Raw genomic sequence first — 20,790 nt, 5'->3', positions numbered from 1 at the left:
CGAAATAAAGACGAAAATACCAAGCTTGTTCACTTACATTCTTTCATTAACTTTTCTGTTTATTATTGTACAACTTTTCCACTAGTTGTATCACAAAATGACTTTCAAAAATGAAAACATTTGTTGTAGTTGCTTATTGTGAAGAATGTTTAAATCAATGTTTTGGCAGATTGTTTGTACAAACAATCAAAATTTTCACTAATATTGTTCACAAAATGTTTTTGAAACGAGCTCTTTTTGTTTTCAACTTCAATAATAACCAAGACAATTTCAAAAATATTAAAAATGGTTGACTTCAATAAAACACAAAGCCTTTTTTGCTTCAAATCTCGACGATAAGCAAAACAATTTCAAAGTAAATTGAAAAATTATTGACTTAATAAAACTTGCAGATTTTTCCCAGCTTATACAAGCTATAACAGTTGTTAACCAAAAGTTTTTCAAACAAAACTGTTTTGTTTTAAATTTCGACAATAGGCAAGACAATTTCAACCAAAATTTAAAATATTTTTTGACTTCAGTAAATTATGGTGATTATTTTCTTAGCTTGAACAAACAATAGCAGTTGTTCACAAAAACGGTTTTTAACAGAGCTATTTTTGTTTCAAATCTTAACAATAGGCAAGACAATTTCAAAGCAAAAATTTAATCATGGATAAAATGAAATGATTTCTTGCTTAATCAAAGTATTCAAGAAAAGCCACACAAATTTCATTAAAGATTAAATTTTCAATTCCTTTTTTGGTCTGTATAACTGAAAATTCTGACTTTCGTGGGTGCTTCTTAATATCCTTTGAACCAGACATCAATGTTTACTTCGCTCCAACAAAATGGCAAGAGAACATAGGCAAGTACGTTTTTCTATCCAACCAAAAACAACAAAAGACAAGCCAAATTTTTTTTAAAAAAAAAAACAAGTACCGTACATCTTTGCCGCATAAAATATCCCCAACAATCCAGCAAAAAACATGTTTTTAGCATAAGAAATGCAAGTGTTCTCTTGTCATATGCAATTGTTCAGTTGATGAAACAAACATGTGAATCTTGTAAGGTGGCACTATCAAGTGTATTAGATAAATCAAATCGAATTTAAATTTTAGCAAAAGTTGTATGAAAAGCTTAATTGATCATTTTTGCTTAGCATTTTTCCTTGAAAAATAATTATTTTTGAAACACGCTGCCGATAAATACAATCTAGCCGTGTACCCACCTATCACTCGATCTTTTTGCAGTGCCACCTTTAAAATATCACCTCCCTGCGACATCAATTGACTTGAGGTACAGAGTGTTACAATACGTGTGGGCTTACACAAAGTTAAAACCTTGAGCGTATCAACACTACACGCGCGACTTCGTTGTTTTTGTACCCGATATTCAATAAACAACCAAATTACATCAAGACGATAAAGAACTTGTTCCGAAATAAAAAAAAATAAGATATCAACTGCTAGTGTATACAAATAATCAAAAATAGATAATCGCTCAAGGTTCTTATCTTGTGCAAATGGTCCGCAAAACAGTCAGTTCCTTTTAAAAAACCATTCCAGAAAATAGTGGCTGGTATTAAAATATTTCGCACCATTTTTTCAGTCCTTGATGTCGTTTGTTTGTTGTTTTTTTTGACCTGATACAGACAATAAGTAAATCCATCCTCATAAAACGTAGCCAAGGCTGAATTTTTTTTGCAGATTTAGACTATTTGGTCAGCCACTATTTTTACAAGAATTATTTGATAATTTCAAAGTTCTTATCTTTGAAGTATTTCGTCCTGATTCAATGATTCCAGTTTGTCCTCTTGGCCAGATTCTTTACTTTAATTTGCACACATCAAGTTGGTTGTCCTGAAAACAGAAATGATAAATTCAATGATTAACAAATGCTCAAATTGTATAACACTGAATAAAGAAGCTTAACAAACAACTCTATTATAGGGCTTTTGACGCACCATGCACGACAAATGCAGGAGCGGTTACTCGAACAGGCGAAGGAAAACTCGCGACGTTTACAAAGCCAAAGTTTAAATTTTACGTTCTTTGCAATGTCACAAAATTCCAAAAATAAAGCTAGTGACTGAGTTAAGGAAGAAAAAATTGGGAAAGCTTAGGTGAAATTTTATTGAAAACAAAACGAAAGATACCGCTTTGCTCTCGAGTTTCGAGATGAAGCGACGCTCAAAGCAAGCATAAATTAAAGCACACGTGTTGTTGAGTCAGTGCAGTAATATTTCCACATTCGTTTAGCTCTTTAAAGAAAATTAAAGTAATATTTTCCAAAAACAGTGCTCACCTTCGGTTTAAATAGCAAGGCTTCTTTCCTACTTTAATCCTCTTTTGAATTAAGCATCTTCTTCCTTCCAAAGCACAAGCTTGTCTTCAGGCAGGACGACACGTCCTCACACATCCACGGTCAGCTTCGTCTGTGGAAAATGCTACCATGTGTCATGAATATGGATTAGAAATTCAAACCAATCAATGATAAATACGTCACAGTTCCAGAGTTTTGTTTGCACGCTTTTTCAACCAGCGAATCATCAACTGAGAAAAAGGAAAGCCATTTTACCGAGCTCACAAACATTTGATTTCTCTCTTTGTTTTTCATGCGTTTACAGATTCACATGTGAAATCGAAAACAAAATGAAAAAAGAGAAACGCTTTTTTCTGTAAAAAGAAAAATGTCTGACAGCAGAAAAAAATATATAATGCAAGAAATTAGATGCTTTTTTTTAAAAAAATGAGGTAGTTCACGGCTATTCAAAAAACTCAAATATATCAATTAAAAATGTTTTGTGCGCTACACAGCACATCACATAACTGTGAATTTTTCTACAACAAACAACATCTCGTCAGAATAGCAAAGCGCGCGAGGTTCAAAAATAGATGGCATTTTTTTGGACCCTTCGCGAGACTCAGACAAAATAAGCATGTACTGAGAGAAATAAAGGTAATGTAGACGATGTTTTCGTTTCAGAAATGTATTTTAGCTGCTTTATTTCGATCACTGAATATCAAGAAAGCTCAGTTCGTCCGCCATTGCTGTTTGTTTGTCTGAGTCTTGTCTGATCATGACGTCACTCGCGCGCTTCGCTATTCATATTTATTCTTTGTTTTTTCGATTTTATAAACGGAAGCAAAAAATGAACGCAGCGCTGACAAGGTTTACAATTCCCGTCATGTAAAATGCTGGAATATAAGATCCATACTCATCTGCCAGGAAACCTAAATGTAGAAACAAGAAAAGAAATGTAAAAATTACTGAAGAACGCCAGTTATAATCCCTGGGCTTATACAATTCCGTAAGGGGTTTTATGAGGGCTTTATGGGAGAGCTCATGTCCAGGTTGTCTCAAAAGCGGTATAGAAAAATCCTGATTGCATTCTTGAGTTCTGAGGAGAACCGGCATTCCGTTCAGTAGATATATTTGGTACGATATATTTGGTAGTGAAGACCCAAAAAAAAAAAAAAGCGCGCAGATACAGGGAGAAAATTGACATTGTTGTGTGCAATGTTGCCGATAATGGACACGCGTTTCAAATGTTGCGCACGATGTTGCAGATAGTTGCAGATAGTGGACACGCGTTTAAATTGTTGCGCGCAATGTTTGCAGATAGTGGACACTCGTTGAAACTGTTGCGCGCAATGTTGCAGATAGTGGACACTCGTTGCTATTGTTGCGCGCAATGTTACAGATAGTGGATACACGTTTAAATTGTTGCGCGTAATGCTACAGATAGTGGACACGCGTTTAAATTGTTGCGCGCAATGTTGCAGATAGTGAATGCACTTTTAAATTGTTGCGCGCAATGTTACAGATAGTGGACACACGTTGAAATTAATGTGCGAAATGTTGCAGATAGTGAACGCACGTTTAAATTGTTAAGCGCAATGTTGCAGATAGTAGACACAAGTTAAAATTGTTGCGCGCAAAGTTGCAGATAGTAGACACAAGTTAAAATTGTTGCGCGCAATGTTGCAGATCGGTGAACACTATTAACATTGCCTCACGCGAACATCAAATCTATTGTTATAATAATCAAAATGCTTACATACAACTCGTGCAACGTTTTGATTAATTACGACACGTTAATAAACTATTATGTTAAGCTCTCCTTTGATTTTTGGGCTAGTTACAGTGTACTGAATTAATTTACTGTGTCAAATGTGTCAATGAATAGTCATTTGTTTAGCCATCCTAATGGAGTTAGAAAGAACAGAAATTGTTACACATTTTGCTGAGACATTTAGCAAGGGACCTTTGGTTGATGCTGTTCTTGTGAACAAATTGGACAACAATCCATTTCTGAAACGTACCGCCTCCAACTACAAATAAATGTTTTGCAGACACCAGAATATTCATTTCCACAATGGCCACAGCGCCTCGATCAGTAAGATTGTAAGCTGAAGGCTGAAAAATAACCGGTTTTAGAGGCGCTAAAATCTTCATGAGTGAATTGGCGTTTTCTCGCGCTGGTTTTACTTGTCGGGTCGAACTTCCATAGTCTGCGAAATCGGCGGCCAGAAAAACAGGGATGTGAGCTGTACTAACATTCTTGTGCTTTTGAACTAGCGTCGACAAATTTGATATACATTTCCTGACCGTAGAAATATTTCTTAAAGTATTTCCAGTCTGTAAAATCTTTTCTGTGCGTATGTGCACAGAAAAAAAAAGTGGACCAAGATTTTTTGCAACGAAGTCTTGCGCAACATGAAGGATTTTTGGACTGAAGAAACTGGCAGCGTCGTGTGTGCGCATAACGTGTGTTACAACAGATGACAGATCAAACTGTGCTCTGTACGATCTCTTGTTGTTACTTCCTCTCCATTCAGCCAAGCCAACACATGGAAGCCTCTTCACAATATCATTCTCAAACTTTTCAATTGAGTGAACCGCAAACACATTCACACAAATCGTTTTTTCAATCTTGAATTCCCTTAATGTGTTTCTAGAAGTATTTTTACAAGGATAAATTCCCTCCATAGTTGCTTGAGTATATGCTTTAGTTTTTTTAAGTTTTGTGTAATCAAAATGCACCAGAACATCTAGTTTACCTTGGCAGACCTCTTGAAATTCTTTCCAGCTTATTAGCGTACCGTGACCACGCGAACGAAGGGTGCGATTGAGCGCAGTAACATTATAATACAGTGCGAGTGTTTCAAAACCTCTCGTTGTAGGTGAAGCATGAAATCTCGAATTATTTACAAATGGCACAACAACTTGTCGTCCACCATACGCTGCTAGAGCTGTGAGGTCAAAAAAATTATTCGTTGTCGCCGTTAGTTGTTCCCAGTGATTAACTGCGATAAAAATCTTTTTACCAGTCCTGGTGAAATTGTCGATTGCCTCCTTGTTAAGAAATCTGTTGGGCTGGTTTGTTGCAATGTTGTTGCGGGAATGTGATCCATCAAGGACACCGGTGATTCTGTTGTTCACGATCGTGGCCGCCTGCTTAGATAGACAGCGCAGATAACCAGTACTGTAATTCCAAAGATTAGAACAAACGCTTTCTGAAGGGAATTATTAGATGGCCGACAGGATAGCTTTTGGTTAATCTTCTGCAATCGGATTGTCTTAGTTATATTGTCGTGCATACTGAATGTAGTCGCAAAACGCAAAATCACGCGAAATCCATCTTGCTATACACACGTTTAATCGAAGAAAGATACGGTAAAAAGTCGAATGTGACCACTGAAAAACCATAAAAGACGAACTGTAAACTTGGAACTTGACCATGGACTCCAAATAAACCAAAGACTCCAAACTTATTTTGAAACTCGCAAACAAAAACTGACTGAATAAATTACACGCAACAGAATGCATACCAATATGCAAATAAAAATAACATGTGCAGAAATAGACTAAAAACAAAGGGAACATATTAACACGAAAACAAACACGAAACTATGACACTAAAACTAAACGAAACGAAAATTCGGGCGCCTACACTGAAGTTTATTTGACAAACTTCACACTGCATAACTAAAAAAGCAAAATCTTTATAAATTACGCTTTTATTGTGATCTTAAAGTATAAAACATTCCCTCCCATTGTTAGCCCATTGTTGAAGAACTGATTTGCATTTATGTTCGGTTAGAACATGCTTGAGCAGTTGTGGCAATTATTTAGAATTAAGCGACAATAGAACTTGTTTTATGCTGTATGTCGTTATGATTTTCATATAGGTTTTAGCTTTTACCACTGTTAGAGAACAAAATTCACTTTTAAATCGAAAAGAGTAACAGTGCGTTATGGAAATTTCGATTGATATCGTGATATTCCCGTGCCAATACATTATACACTTAAAACAGCAATGTCACGATATTTTAAGACTTTTTTCTGATTACTTCCAAATTGAAGAAAACCTCCGCCAAAATAGTAGTTTTATAATGTAGAAAAACAACAAAGGAGTAATAAAAACAAGAAAATAACCAAGGATGGTTTCGACAGATTACGAACGACAAACTTGAAAAAACTTGCCAGTTTTTTTCAAGATGGGTTGTCAATGACGTAGCTCCTTTAATGACTTTTCACGAGGACAATACTTAATTTTGTTTCCCGAAGCCGAGAGAAACATTGGGACTCAAGGGAAATAAAATTAATGGATTCCCGAGGGATCAGTTATTAAGTGTTTTTATGTCACGGCATTTACGCATTAAACCAGCCAAGTGTCGAACGTGAGCTCTGTGGTAAATAACATGTCATGATATTCCGAACAACCGAGAAGCGCGAGATTAAATAAAGACAACTGTGTTGGATGAATCTGGCCACGGATGTGGCAGGTTTTAATATTGAATCAAACTACAGCACCAACACAGCAATGGGGCGAAAAACAACGCCACGTACAAGAACTAAGAAACAAAGGAAACAGTAATAACCCGTTGGTTGGCGAAAGGGGAGGTGGCGGGAGGAAAAAACTTATCTCTTGAGATGTTTCTCTGAGCTGATGGCAAGGGAAAGAAGGACTCAGTGAACAATGAAACTTGCCTATAAAGCTAATGGAACCGCCCTAAAACTTCATTGGATAGAATTTACGCAATCTTGGTACCTGGTACCAATGGACACAACGGGTTATCACATAGGCATCATGTCGCGACATAAATAACATTATGCCTTTGTCCATAATGTTTGCTTTTTATATAGCACGTCGAAGACTTTAAAAATTGGCGCACGTCGGTCAACATTCGCGGACAACATTGCAATGTTACCCGCTGACGTCATAGATTTTGCAATGTTGCCCGCTCAGAGGCTTTTGGCGGGAAACAGTTTTCATTGTTAGATGTCATGTGACCTCGAATTAGCCAATAAAAGCGCGCGCTGTTGGGGAAAAAATTTCTGTGTAACAATTCTTGCTGTGAATAATAAGCTATTAAAGAGAATACCATTGCCCATTAAAGACTTATGAAGGTTATCGGACAAGCACAAGAATTAGCACAAGTGCGTAAGACACTCATGCATTCTTCTCATGTCGTCCTATGATTTTGGTGTGCAGGAAGTTTTTGTTATTACCCACCCTCCCCTTCCTCCCCTGAAAAATACAATTGTCTGTCTCTAAGTATTTAGTGCAGGTACCTTAATTTTTCGGGAGGCGCGGTGGCCTAACGGTTAGCGCGCTCGACTCCGAGTCGAACGGCCCGGTTTCGAGGCCTGGCCGGGGTGCTGCGTTGTAGTGCCTCTCTCCACCCAGGTGTATAAATGGGTACCGGCGAATTTACTGCTGGGGGGTAACCCTGTGATGGACTAGCATCCCATCCAGGGGGGAGTAGCAATACTCCTAGTCGCTTAATGCTACAAAGACCCGGATAAGCTCCGGCAATATGGGCCACTTGGCTCTGACACAGACAGACTTTAATCAGTTTGTCGCGTGCTCGTTTTCCAAAGATTTATTATATTCTATGTCTATTTTGCCGCCGTTTTGATGCCCAATATATGTAATCACCAAGGCCACGAGTACCTTATTGTGCCGAATCTTGAACGCAATGGTGATTCTTTTAGTTTGTCTGTCTTGCTATGCCCTAAACAAAAACAAATTCGTTAACCAAATGGACAGAATTGGTAACCGTTGTTGTCTAACGAAAAAACCTTATCATTTATCTTTCCTATTTTTTTTATTTTTGTTGAAGTTAAAACAACCACTTCTCCGTGAAACACCCACTCAAAACAAATACGATGTCGTAAATAATTCTGCGGTATTTGACATTAACTAACTACTCAGCTCAAAGCAATGCCGTGAACTTCAAATAACTGGTTGAACCTGCCAAATTTTAGGGGCATACAAGAATACTGTATGGTAAACTCTAATCATAAAGCACAGAACAAGTTCTAATTTTGCTCTAGGAAACAAACATCACAATTCCTACAGAGCATACTCTAATGTCCCTAAATACAAAATAAATTCCATAATATTCAGAATATTGGACTTATTGTGTAAAGAAGTGTATTTTTCTTTAAAAGCAAAATTATAGGATATTTATTTAAATGTTTGACGTCTGTTATACAGTGTAGAGTTTGTCATAAAGTAGAATATACTCGACAAAATGACCAAGCCATTCTGAATGCAGAACATTGACCAAAAGCCGTTACTATCCTATCTGCCATTTAATAATTTTCTTCGAAAACGTTTGGGGTTTTTTTCTGTGGAATTGCAGTACTGGACATTTCCGTCGTAAAGAACGGAATCACGGAAATTCATGATGGATCACATTCCCGAAACAACAACACAACAAACCAGTTCAAGAGCTTTCCAAGCAAGGAGCCAGTCAAGACAATGCAACGCCCTGGTAAAAAGATTTTTATCGCTTTTAAAGGGGCTATGTCACGGTATTTTAGGTAATTTTATTTATTTTTGTTATTTAAGAGCTCTAAACTTCAAATTGTCAGAGCAAAAGTCTTTTATTGGCAAAATTACGGCCACATAACAAACAAGGACGATTTTCCCCCTTTAATTACTGGGAACAACTAACAATGGCAACGAACAACTTTTTTGATCTCACAGCCCTTGCTGTGTACGGTGGACGACAAGCTGTTTTGTTAAATGTCCTTGAATATAAGCATAAGTCCGGGCAGCAGCTAAACAGTAAACACTTTGATTTCAACAGCCCGTACACCTTTGCGGTTCATTTTTGGCGTGCGCGGTCGTTTGCTATGATTCGAACCGTGGCTATAGATCATCTCTCCGCCACTGAAATTTCCAATCAGTAATAATTTCTGGTGTGCTAAACGTTTCTTGAAGAAACCTTATGTCCGTTTTCTGTTTTTCAATCTATGTGAATGTGGATTTGCGTCTGTGGAAGTCTCGAATCCCTCGAGCGTTGAGTGACATAATTTTAAAATTAACTTCTCTGTATTTAGCCTAAGTAGACGGATTATCCTTGACATACGAGCAAAACAACAACCAAAAAGAGAAGGAAAGACTCTAAAGCAACTATTGCCTTCCATATTTAGCGTAGCTGGCAAAAACGTTACACACATAATTACAGTGGAACCCCGATATAACGATCCTCGATATAACGATATTCCCGATATAACGATGAATATTCTATGTCCCGGCAAAAGTTACAGTAAAATGTATGGGACGGAACCCCGATATAACGATCTTCGATATAACGATATTCCCGAATTAACGATGAGAATTTAGCGGACCGAACGTAAAATCTTTCCCGATATAACGATATTATCAGTACACAGTCACAATTTAAGCAAAACATCGAATTTAATGCAATAACATTACAGTAATTGAGTAATCTCTCACGTTTCTGTAAACAGCTTTGCCGTACGATGATATACGAAAATGATACTATGTTCTAAGCCTCTTTATCAATTTTATCATCTTTATCCTCCTTTAATATTCAGTAAAAAGCACTTGTTAGGTTTACCCCGATATAACGATATTTTCGGTTATTTTACAGCCATATCGTTATATCGGGAGTTTCGATAAAACGATTCCTCGATATAACGATATAATTTTACTGCTCCCTTGACATATCGTTATATCGGGGTTCCACTGTACAACACAAGCAAACAAGGAGACTGAATTGTACAAAGGGCGTCGTTACACCTACTGAGAATAACATTCCTGACGTTGAGTTTATGGTAGCTATGCGTTAAATTAAAGTCTTTGTGATGTACTGTAAATTATGCGTTCGGAAAAAGAAAAAAGTGTCGAAAAGTGATTAGCATAAGCCTATTTTGACAATAAAGAGCCAAAAAAGAATATGTTTCAGTAACTGTTAGTAATCCAGAATGGAGTTTGTTATAAAATGGAGTAAAAATGGAGTATGCATGAAGATATAACCAAGCCCATCCGAATGCAGAACATTAACCAAAAGCCGTTCCTATCCTGTCTACCATTTAATAATTCCCTTCTAAAAGTGTTTGCTCTATTCTGTGGAATTACAGTACTGGTCATTTGTGTCGTAAACAACAGGATCACGAGTACCCATGGTCGATCACATTCCTGGAAAAACGCAACAAATCAGACTGTCAAAAGTTTTCCAAGCAAGGAGGCAGTCGAAAATTTGCGAAGGACTGGTAAAAAGATTTTTATCGCTTTTAATTACTGGGAGCAACTAACAGCGGCAACGAATAATCTTCTTGATCTCACAGCCCTTGCTGCGTATGGTGGACGACAAGTTGTTGTCCCATTTGTAAAACACTCTTTATTTTACGGTTCACCAAAAGAGAAGGGAACTGAAACACTCGCACTGTACTATAACGTCACTGCGCTCAATCGCACCCTTGGTTCGCGTGGTCACGGTACGCTAATAAGCTGGAAAGAGTTTCAAAAGGTCTGTCAAGGCAAACTAGATGTGCTGGTGCATTTTGACTACACAAGAAATAATCAAGCCACAGGGGGATTTCTGCCCTGCAAAGATCGCTGGAGGAACACATTTGGCGATTTCAAGGTTGGAAGGTCAATTTGCATGAATGTGTTTGCGGTTGACTCAGTGGAAAAATTTGAGAATGAAGTTGTGAAGAGGCTTCCGTGTGTTGGCTTGGCTGAATGGAGGGGAAGTAACCACAAGTACCGATACAGAGCACAGTTTAATTTGTCATCAGTTGTAACACACCGTATAAATTCCGGTGACGCTGCCATTTTCTTTAGTTCAAAACTCCTTCATGTTGCGCGTGATTTCATCACAAAAAATCTTGGTCCACAGTTTTTCTCCATGCACATTCGCACAGAAAGGATTCTTAAGTTGGCAAAAACAATCAGGGATATTGCTGCGGTCAAGATGTGTATATCAAACTTAACAGCGCGAGTTCAAAGCGAGAAGAATGTTAGTACAGCTCACATCCCTATTTTTCTGGCCGCCGATTTTGCAGACTATGGAAGTTCGTCACGACATGTAAATCCTGCGCGAAAATCCGCCAATTCACTCATGAAGATTTTAGCGCCTCTAAAACCGGTTATTTTTCAGCCTTCAGCTTACAATCTTACTGATCGAGGCGCTGTGGCCATTGTGGAAATGAATATTCTGGTGTCTGCAAAACATTTATTTGTAGTTGGAGGCGGTACGTTTCAAAGTTGGATAGTTAAACAATTCCTTAACAAGAACAACATTTACGGAATATCTAGAGCTAAATGCCAAAGTGAACTGTGTAACAGATTGTGTTGTTATTAAATATTAGTACTATTTATGCTTATCAATGCGCAGGTGGAGGTAGCGGCTCGTGTAGACTACATAATTTACATTGCACAAATTATATTGAAATCCATAAACAGCGCATTGTTGGTTGACAAGAGAGAGCTTTGTTTCTCAAACTTTCAGCTCTTCGGTATGTTTTTTTTTTGCTTGTGAATACAGTGAAACCCCGACTTACGGTCGCCTTGTTATTACGGTCAAATATTTTTGTCCTGGCAAAACGCCCATACATTTTTGTTATATTAAAACCCCGTTAATGCGGCCACCCCGTTAATACGGCCAACGGCCACATTCTGAGATCCCAACCTGTATAATCCTTTATTATTTTACCCCGTTAATCAACCACCCGAGCCAAATACGCATTCATAATTAACCAAACATAACAAATACAGTAATTGGAAAAGAACTTTAAATGATGATACTCTGTTCTCGAGTCACGAGTTTATTCTCGTTCCATTTTAAGAATCCAGTTATGTTTATCTTTCATACTTTCCGTACTGATTGAGGTTTCATTTTTTTAATATATCTGCACTCCGGTTATTTCTTAGGCCCCGTCCACACTGACCCGGGTAAATTTGAAAGCGCATCTTATTTAACCCGGATAGGCCAACCGTCCACACTGAAACTTACTTTTCCAAAACGCTCTCCAAAGTGGGTAAATTTGAAAACGCCGGCTAGGTGGTGTAGTGTGGACGGCCACAACGGGACTTTTTGAAAACGCTGACGTCAAATAGTCATGTGTTCTCTGTCAGAACAAATACTGAGCTCTATGCATGCGTTGTAACTCAACGAGCGATGAAGCGTATGGTTTTCAAATTTACCCGGGTTAATGTGGACGGAAAACATTTTACACGGCGTTTTCAAATTTATCCGTTTTTAAATTTACCCGGGTTAATGTTGATGGGGCCTTAGAGAACAGCTGTTTTTAAGTGTAATAGTGATATGTATCACTTAAAATAGACCAGGCATGAAATTTAGCCCTACCCCGTTAATACGGCCAAATTTTTCATGGCCTGTTGGTGACCGTATTAACGAAGTTTCACAGTACTGGTTGTAACTCACGATTGAGTTTCCTTCCAAGATCACGTATAGCTCACGATGTTAGCGGACATCTGGCCCCAGTTGTTCAAAGGGTGGATAACGCTATCCACCGGATTAATCACTATCCAGTGGATAGTGTAGTTTGTTTTGTCATCCCTTATCCGCTCGATAGCGATTTATCCGGTGGATAGCGTTATCCACCCTTTGAACAACTGGGGCCTGGTCTTTAATTGTGATGTGTGCGGGGTTGGCACGATATAGGTTGTGTTTTGGTCTTGGAAAGTGTAAGATCTAGAACTTGTAAAATCAATTAGTTTCTCTGGATATTTCAGTTTTAAAAACATGGGTTTTAGATCCTGGCATTCTTGTGACAATAGATCTGATGAGGGAGACAAACACTTGTCGCTATCAATCGATATCAAGCATGGTTCTTAAAGGACCTACGTCACTTGACGAGAATTACGCAGATTTTTGGTCTAAACTGTTCTGAAATAAGTGGTAGGCCGGCAACTTAACCCATGGAAGATACAGCCTTAATCTGTAGATAATAATCAAACTTCGGCCTATTTTTTGTTGACAACGGAAACAACTTTGAAAAGTTTAGCCTTAGTTTTTCAATTGCGTTCCATTTTCATCCTAGCCATCCGCAGCCAAAAATGCTTGTTAACAGTCTCTTTGCTTTAACATAGCAAGTTTTAATTAAAAAATCGACCATTTGTTTTTGGTTTCCTACGACTCAAACGTAAATTTTGGCTGTTCATAAATCTGTGAAAATCCGCGACAGAGCTCCTTAAAAGTGATCGTTTGTATCTATTGTCAACGTGGCTCTGATAGTGGAGAAGAAGCCCCTTGTTGGTCTATTTTCTGCAGACACAAGTTTTAAAGGGACTATGTCAGATTTTTGAACAGCAAAAATTTATATTTGTGTCGCTTGAAACATAGAAATAATAATCCATTTTTATTAAAAATTGCTATATTAGAGCACTGAAACTGTTAACTAGCATTATTGGCTGCGGATGGCGCGGATGGAAACAGATTGCAATTTGAAAACGTTAGGCAAACGTTTTCAAATTGTTTCCGCGCGCCTTCAAAAAATCGATATTTATAGCCGTAGCTTGATTTCTATCCGCAATTAAGGTAATATCTTCCTTTAGATGTTCAAAGATACTGTTTTTTTTATGGGTTAGGTTGCCTTCCACTAATTTCAGAACCATTTAGACCAAAAATCTGCGAAATCTCCCTGACATAGTCCCTTTAAGGCGGTGATTGGATTGGATTGATTCGATTCAATTTACAGTGGAAACAGCGGTCAACAACAATAGTCCGGGAGCTAGGAGCACAGAAATGATGTTTTGCACTTCAAGAGTACTGAAAAGGTTTGACAACGGATTTCAATAGATTAAACCCTCCTCTTTCACGCTAGGTAGTTTGTGGTTTCAAATTGTGGTATACGTTTTGAGTTATAGCTATGTTTTTGTCTATACCACGACCGATTTAGGGTTGATACATTCACACAAATAAATTGTAACCCGTTACATGTTACATTAATATTGCTTCAACGTCAATTGAAGTCAATTGAAGTCCGCTGATAAAAGTAAACGCACATTAATGGAACAAGTTACCCTTTACGCTGAGAGGAAGGGGCAATGAAGGGGTTACAAGAGGTTATACTGGGCTAAAGTCAGTAACACACCGTTACACAGAGTCACAATCAGTTACACACCGTTACACTGGGTAACAATCAGTTACACACCGTTACACGGGGTAACAATCAGTTACATACCGTTACACGGGGTAACAATCAGTAACACACCGTTACACGGGGCTACAATCAGTAACACACCGTTACACGGGGCTACAAGCAGTAACACACCGTTACACGGGGTTACAAGCAGTTACACACCGTTACACGAGGTTACAAGCAGTTACACACTGTTACACGGGGTTACAATCAGTTACACACCGTTACACGGGGTTACAAGCAGTTACACACCGTTACACGGGGTTACAATCAGTTACACACCGTTACACGAGGTTACAAGCAGTTACACACCGTTACACGGGGTTACAAGCAGTTACACACCGTTACACGGGGTTACAATCAGTTACACACCGTTACACGAGGTTACAAGCAGTTACACACCGTTACACGGGGTTACAATCAGTAACACACCGTTACACGGGGTTACAATCAGTTACACACCGTTACACGAGGTTACAAGCAGTTACACACCGTTACACGGGGTTACAAGCAGTTACACACCGTTACACGGGGTTACAAGCAGTTACACACCGTTGCATGGGGTTACAATCAGTAACACACCGTTACACGGGGTTACAAGCAGTTACACACCGTTGCATGGGGTTACAATCAGTAACACACCGTTACACGGGGTTACAAGCAGTTACACACCGTTACACGAGGTTACAAGCAGTTACACACCGTTACACGGGGTTACAATCAGTTACACACCGTTACACGAGGTTACAAGCAGTTACACACCGTTACACGGGGTTACAAGCAGTTACACACCGTTACACGGGGTTACAATCAGTTACACACCGTTACACGAGGTTACAAGCAGTTACACACCGTTACACGGGGTTACAATCAGTAACACACCGTTACACGGGGTTACAATCAGTTACACACCGTTACACGAGGTTACAAGCAGTTACACACCGTTACACGGGGTTACAAGCAGTTACACACCGTTACACGGGGTTACAAGCAGTTACACACCGTTGCATGGGGTTACAATCAGTAACACACCGTTACACGGGGTTACAAGCAGTTACACACCGTTACACAAGGTTACAAGCAGTTACACACCGTTACACGGGGCTACAATCAGTTACACACCGTTACACGAGGTTACAATCAGTAACACACCGTTACACGGGGCTACAATCAGTTACACACTGCTACACGGGGTTACAATCAGTAACACACCGTTACACGGGGCTAAAAGCAGTTACACACCGTTACGAGTGGTTACACAACGTTGCACTATAATTGTGGTTTAATATACAATCTTCGTTCACTGTCCAAAATCCATGCGCGCAATTGATTAAATTAGATCACGTGATTTTGCTTTACCTGTCGTCGCAAACTCCGACAGTGCAGTATTGACAATAATGCACAAAAATCGTGCATTATTGAAAATCTCTTCAGCTTCAAGGCTTAATGTAGAAGTGAAAGAAACATATTCCTCAAATTATCAAACAAAATTGAAGAGTTGTTAAAGGTAAACTGCAGCTCAATAAATACATTTTTGTGTGCGATTGACTTGCTTGTAGTTGCTTGATTGTGAAAGCCATCGACTTACTTTGAACAAGCTTCTCGCTGACTGTATTTTATGAACGACCACAGCTGATGAACGATTTTATGAACCATTTTAAGCTTTATTTCTGTACGGCTTATTTGTGATTTTTATATTATTGATGTAATCCCGTGTAATTATGTACTACTACACTTCTCATTTTTAAACATTAAGCTTATAGTTTGAAGTTCGTTAAGTCGATGATCGCTTGCAGTGTACTCAGATTTTATTTTAAAAGGGTTAGAGGCTGTTGTGTGTGTTTTGTTGACAAATACACGCACTTGCTGGCCTCACAATGAACTCGAAATTTTCAATACTGCACGAGGCGTAGCCGAGTGCAGTATTGAAAATTTCTCGTTCATTGTGCGGCCAGCGCGTACATGTATTTGTCAACAAAACACTCACAACAGTCTCTAACCCATAAATAGATTGTAACCCCGTGTAACGGTGTGTTACTGATTGTAACCCCATGTAACGGTGTGTAACTGCTTGTAACCCCGTGTAACGGTGTGTTACTGATTGTAACCCCGTGTAACAGTGTGTAACTGCTTGTAACCCCATGTAACGGTGTGTAACTGATTGTAACCCCGTGTAACGGTGTGTAACTGATTTTGACTCTGTGTAACGGTGTGTAACTGATTCATGTGTCAAGTGAAGTGAGTCATGTGACGTGATGACGTAGTTGTAACGTGTAACGGGTTACAACAAATTTGCATTCAACAAGGCCGCCTAAATCGAACACCAGATGTTTTTGTCAGTCGGTACAGGTTAAAAAAGGTCTCACATGAGAACGAGGCTGACATTGCTACTCAATTTATTCATAGAAACTTATTCGATAAGAAAACAAATGTTATCCAGATAACTGATAGGACTCTATGAAAGTCGATTTTATGGAAAGCATCACGGCTTGCAAAGAAAACACATGGTATTTGTCGTCGTTTTGTGTGACGTGTCACAGCATTGTCATTCTCTGTTACATAGGAACAGAAACTTTTCGCTTACGTTCACCTGCAAACCATTTATTCTTTCAATTTGCTCTTTCCACACTAAAGAAAGGCAATATTTTTAAAATTCATCACTTGCTGACGTAAAAAAATTTGGTGAAAGCCGTAAAAGTGGCGCCTTTTAACTAAAGCCTCGCTTTGGTGTTAAAAGGAAAACGAACAGTAATAATAAACTTGGTTAGGGAAAACAACATTTGATAAAATTTTTCCTAACAGAAAATATCTAAAAACGAGTGTTGTCAATCGGAGACAGTAGAAAATAAAGTTAGAGATCGCAATTGGTGCCTAAAAATATTCTAAGATTTTATTATAACTTGAATTGTTCTCCATATTTCGTTAGTTATATACGGACGTGATGACATCAGAATGTTACAAATTCCAAGTAACAAGTAGTCACATTTTGTTCTTTCAAATGTTTCTACTCAAGAGCGCGTTCGAACTGCATTAGTCGGTTTTAAAGGTTTTTTATATTCATTTCTTGTTGTTTTCACAACACGACAACATGAAGTAATGACCAAATGAGGGAGGGTGGTGGAGGGTGAAAAAAGAACTGTTGTAAGTTGGCCAAGTGTCTCAACAGTGGTGTCCGAGATTGCACTGGCTTGGCAAAAAAATTGCGATGCATGCAGCTGCTTGTAAACTTCCATGCACAAATATACATTTCCTTGAAGATAGCTTTCAAGAAACGACAAAAAAATGATATTCAAGACTGTTACGTTTATTAAAAATCCTGCCATGCCTGCTCTATTCCCTCAGCCCTTGTACGTTTAAAACTGAAAGATGTATAAGCGACTTAGCCTCGAGATTTTTTCTGAAACATAAAGAAAAAGATGTACTTTTTGATATAGAAATGTTCATTATAGCAATTTTCCCCGTGAATGTTTTGATGTGTTGAGCGTTTGCCTGGGACCGTGTTTAGTGACGTGTAGTTTAAGCCTATTTCAGCTTTTTGACATATTTCTTCGTTTCAATCACGACGTTCCTGACTGATTTTTAGGCACCAACACAGAATGAGTAGATTGTAGCCAGCCATTATCATTCTGGGATGAATGTTGCATTATTTTACATTATTTTCTGACTTCGTGTCTGAAATAGTGACATTTATGATGTATGTAATGTTGAGGATATGTAAAAAAAAAGATATAATGCTGTCATACGTCGTCAAAAACCAACGAAAAGCATCAAGAACAAAAAACCCAATGCAAAAGTTGACAAGATATTTCAGAATAATTCTTAAAAAATTATTTTGCAGAAAGTGACTGTCAACTATGGCTTTCGATCGGCCCGTCATTGGGTTGCTCAAACACACTTTTACATAGTAAAACAAACTCAGCTAAGGGCTACCTGACTAAATGAAAATAATTTCGATGTGTCTTACTAATTCAAGAACCTAAGTGGAAGATTAAATTACGTTTGTTGAAGAGACTTGCTATTTTGTTTCTTTTGACACAACATGACTCATCCATTGAACAACTGAAGTTAGTCAGCCTTGCCTGGGAAGAGATTCAGGCAGAAGTTCCTCCAGCAAACTCCGTTCTCGGGTCTACCCTGGTGCTTTCTCCAACCATCCTACGATTTCTTGATAAGCCTGCGTTAATACATAAGAGTTTCCAAGCATTTTGCTTTCCATTATCAATATCAAGTTTGTAGAATCGCATCCCAAGAGTAAGAAAGCATGAATAACTTTTCACAACTGTTTACCAAACATTGATGAAACAATTTTGTGTACTTGAGTGTATTTTGTTTGAACTTTAAACACCGTCCGGAACCACGGCTCTTGGCAGTCAATTTCCTTGTATATATGAATGAGTACCAGTACATCACTCATTCTCAGCATCTGGCGATTGAATGAAAGCTCTCGCATCATTTTTCGCATCATCTTTGGCATCATGTTTGGCGTGTGATAGAACGCTTCTGATGGCTTTCTCGTTGTTTGAATCTAATGGTCTCATTAATTTTGGGCTTTCTCTTTTTCAAAGAAATTGCAAAATTTCTATTTTTACATTCAGTAGCAATAACAAGGTTCTTGTTTTAAGTATATTTTAAAAATCGGATTGGGAGGATACGAGATAAGTCCATTTTTTCGGTTTTAAAATATATATACAGTAAAAACCCGCGGGTAAGAACCTAACAGTTAAGAACCTGTTAGGCTAAAATTTGGAAATTAGACCCCTTTTGTATAAGAACCTATTTGGCTTCAAATTTGGAAATAAGTTGTTATTTTCTAAAATTTATTAAAAATGTTTTTGGGAAGTTTGGACAAAGCATGACTGTGCATATATATAATGTCATATTCTCAATGACTAGTGCTTTTTACATAAGCACTTATGTGGTATGCAAATTTTATACAAGGAATAGGCCGAATATCACTAAAAGTTCTATAAGCATTAAAGTAAATCTTCTTTAGAAAATACGAACTTATTTAGAACCTGAATAGCCTAAAATAATTTGTGTTACTACCATTTATATAAGAACCCGTTTAGGCTAACTTGGGAAAAAGAAGGCTCTTACTCGCAGGTATTTTCCTGTATTTAAATAAAGAAAGTGATGTATGTGGGCCATTAATATCAATTTCAATGTTTTTTTCCTCTCTTCGTTGGCTCTGCATCTTTTCCGGACCGATATTGGTCAATAACGATTAAAGACAATGTTCTGAATCTCCCCGCACTAGAATTGAGTGCTTTGAGGCAAGCGTACCAAATGTTATTACTTCGGACGATTGGAGACTTAAATTGAGCCATACCGCCAACCAAGTAAGAGCCTGGCTTCTTTGTCATAAATTATTGGAAGGCTTATTTATACCTGCCTCTATCCCAGCCCACCCCCCGGGCCCGTGCCAACCACCAACCCTCTCTTTCACAAAAAAGTCTCCTTAAGACGAAAGGGAAGTGATAAATTTGTGCGATCATTGCTTTCTGGCCGCGAGAAGAAACCTACACAAGGTTTCTATTACACACCAAACATGATTCGAAAGATGGTGCGAGAGCTGCAATCTTGCAAGACATTGCAGTACTTTAAACACTTATGTGCTGCCAGGTAAGGAGCTCGATTCGTGAGAAAACAACAACAAGTTTTGGTCCTTGAGTAAGGCTCAAAAAAGATACCATGGCTCTTCCTGTTGAATTCTGTGAGGCGACTTGAATTGCAAATGAAGGCGCTCACTGGGCAGCACAGACGTGTTTCATTACCTTTTTTTATTTAAGTGGGAAATATTGTAGTTCCCTCCTTTTTCCTGGTGATTTGAACTCGCTTGCTGTAACTGGAAACCGAAATGCTCAAACAGTTTCAGTTTACGCAGAATCAAAAACTAAGATCGCTTAGGGTGGTTAGAGAAAGCGGCAGAGGTAGACGAGAGAACAGCAAAGAAACCAAAGCTTTGATCTATAGAATGTATTCATCCCGAAAGAGAGCTGTTTCTACGTACTGCGAATGGGTTGTGCTATGTCATTTACTGTGAAAAAAAAAGAACATTACAGTATGTCCCTGAAGCTAAAGTCATTCAGACTAACTTTTGAATATATAACCTACAACTACTAAAGACCTTGCCATAACCTGTTGGGCATGGGTAGAAAAGTAAAAAAAATGCTGCACTGTACGGGGGACCACGAGCGCCAAAACAGAAATAGAATGACTGTTTCATTAAGCGACTATTTGTGACCTGGTATTTATGATATTCTAGGCGTCATCACGACCGTTTATTTTAAATTTTAAATTTAAATTTAATTACGAGACAAGTTTTAAGTGAAACTAAGGTGGAAACTTTCTAAATCTTCTCCTTTAATTTGG

At 38.2% G+C, this 20,790-nt stretch overlaps 1 protein-coding gene and 1 pseudogene across 2 annotated transcripts; one reads left to right on the top strand and one right to left on the bottom strand.

Moving 5' to 3' along the window:
* Nucleotides 1–3,662: 3,662 nt before the first annotated feature.
* On the bottom strand, nucleotides 3,663–5,800 carry LOC144628022 (uncharacterized; annotated as a pseudogene). The gene is made up of 2 exons (XR_013566190.1): nucleotides 5,787–5,800; nucleotides 3,663–5,682 (listed from the first exon to the last, which is right to left on the bottom strand). The product of XR_013566190.1 is annotated as an uncharacterized LOC144628022 (transcript).
* Nucleotides 5,801–10,268: 4,468 nt separating this feature from the next.
* Nucleotides 10,269–11,615, top strand: LOC144628661 (uncharacterized). The gene has a single exon (XM_078486799.1). It carries the CDS (start codon nucleotides 10,269–10,271, stop codon nucleotides 11,613–11,615), a length of 1,347 nt encoding a protein of 448 aa, XP_078342925.1.
* Nucleotides 11,616–20,790: the final 9,175 nt, after the last annotated feature.

This window comes from Oculina patagonica, chromosome 10 (assembly GCF_052425735.1).
Source record: "Oculina patagonica isolate OP01 chromosome 10, crgOcupat, whole genome shotgun sequence".
In the NCBI taxonomy this organism is placed as follows: Eukaryota; Metazoa; Cnidaria; class Anthozoa; order Scleractinia; family Oculinidae; genus Oculina; species Oculina patagonica.
This window is presented reverse-complemented; position numbering and strand designations above follow the sequence as displayed.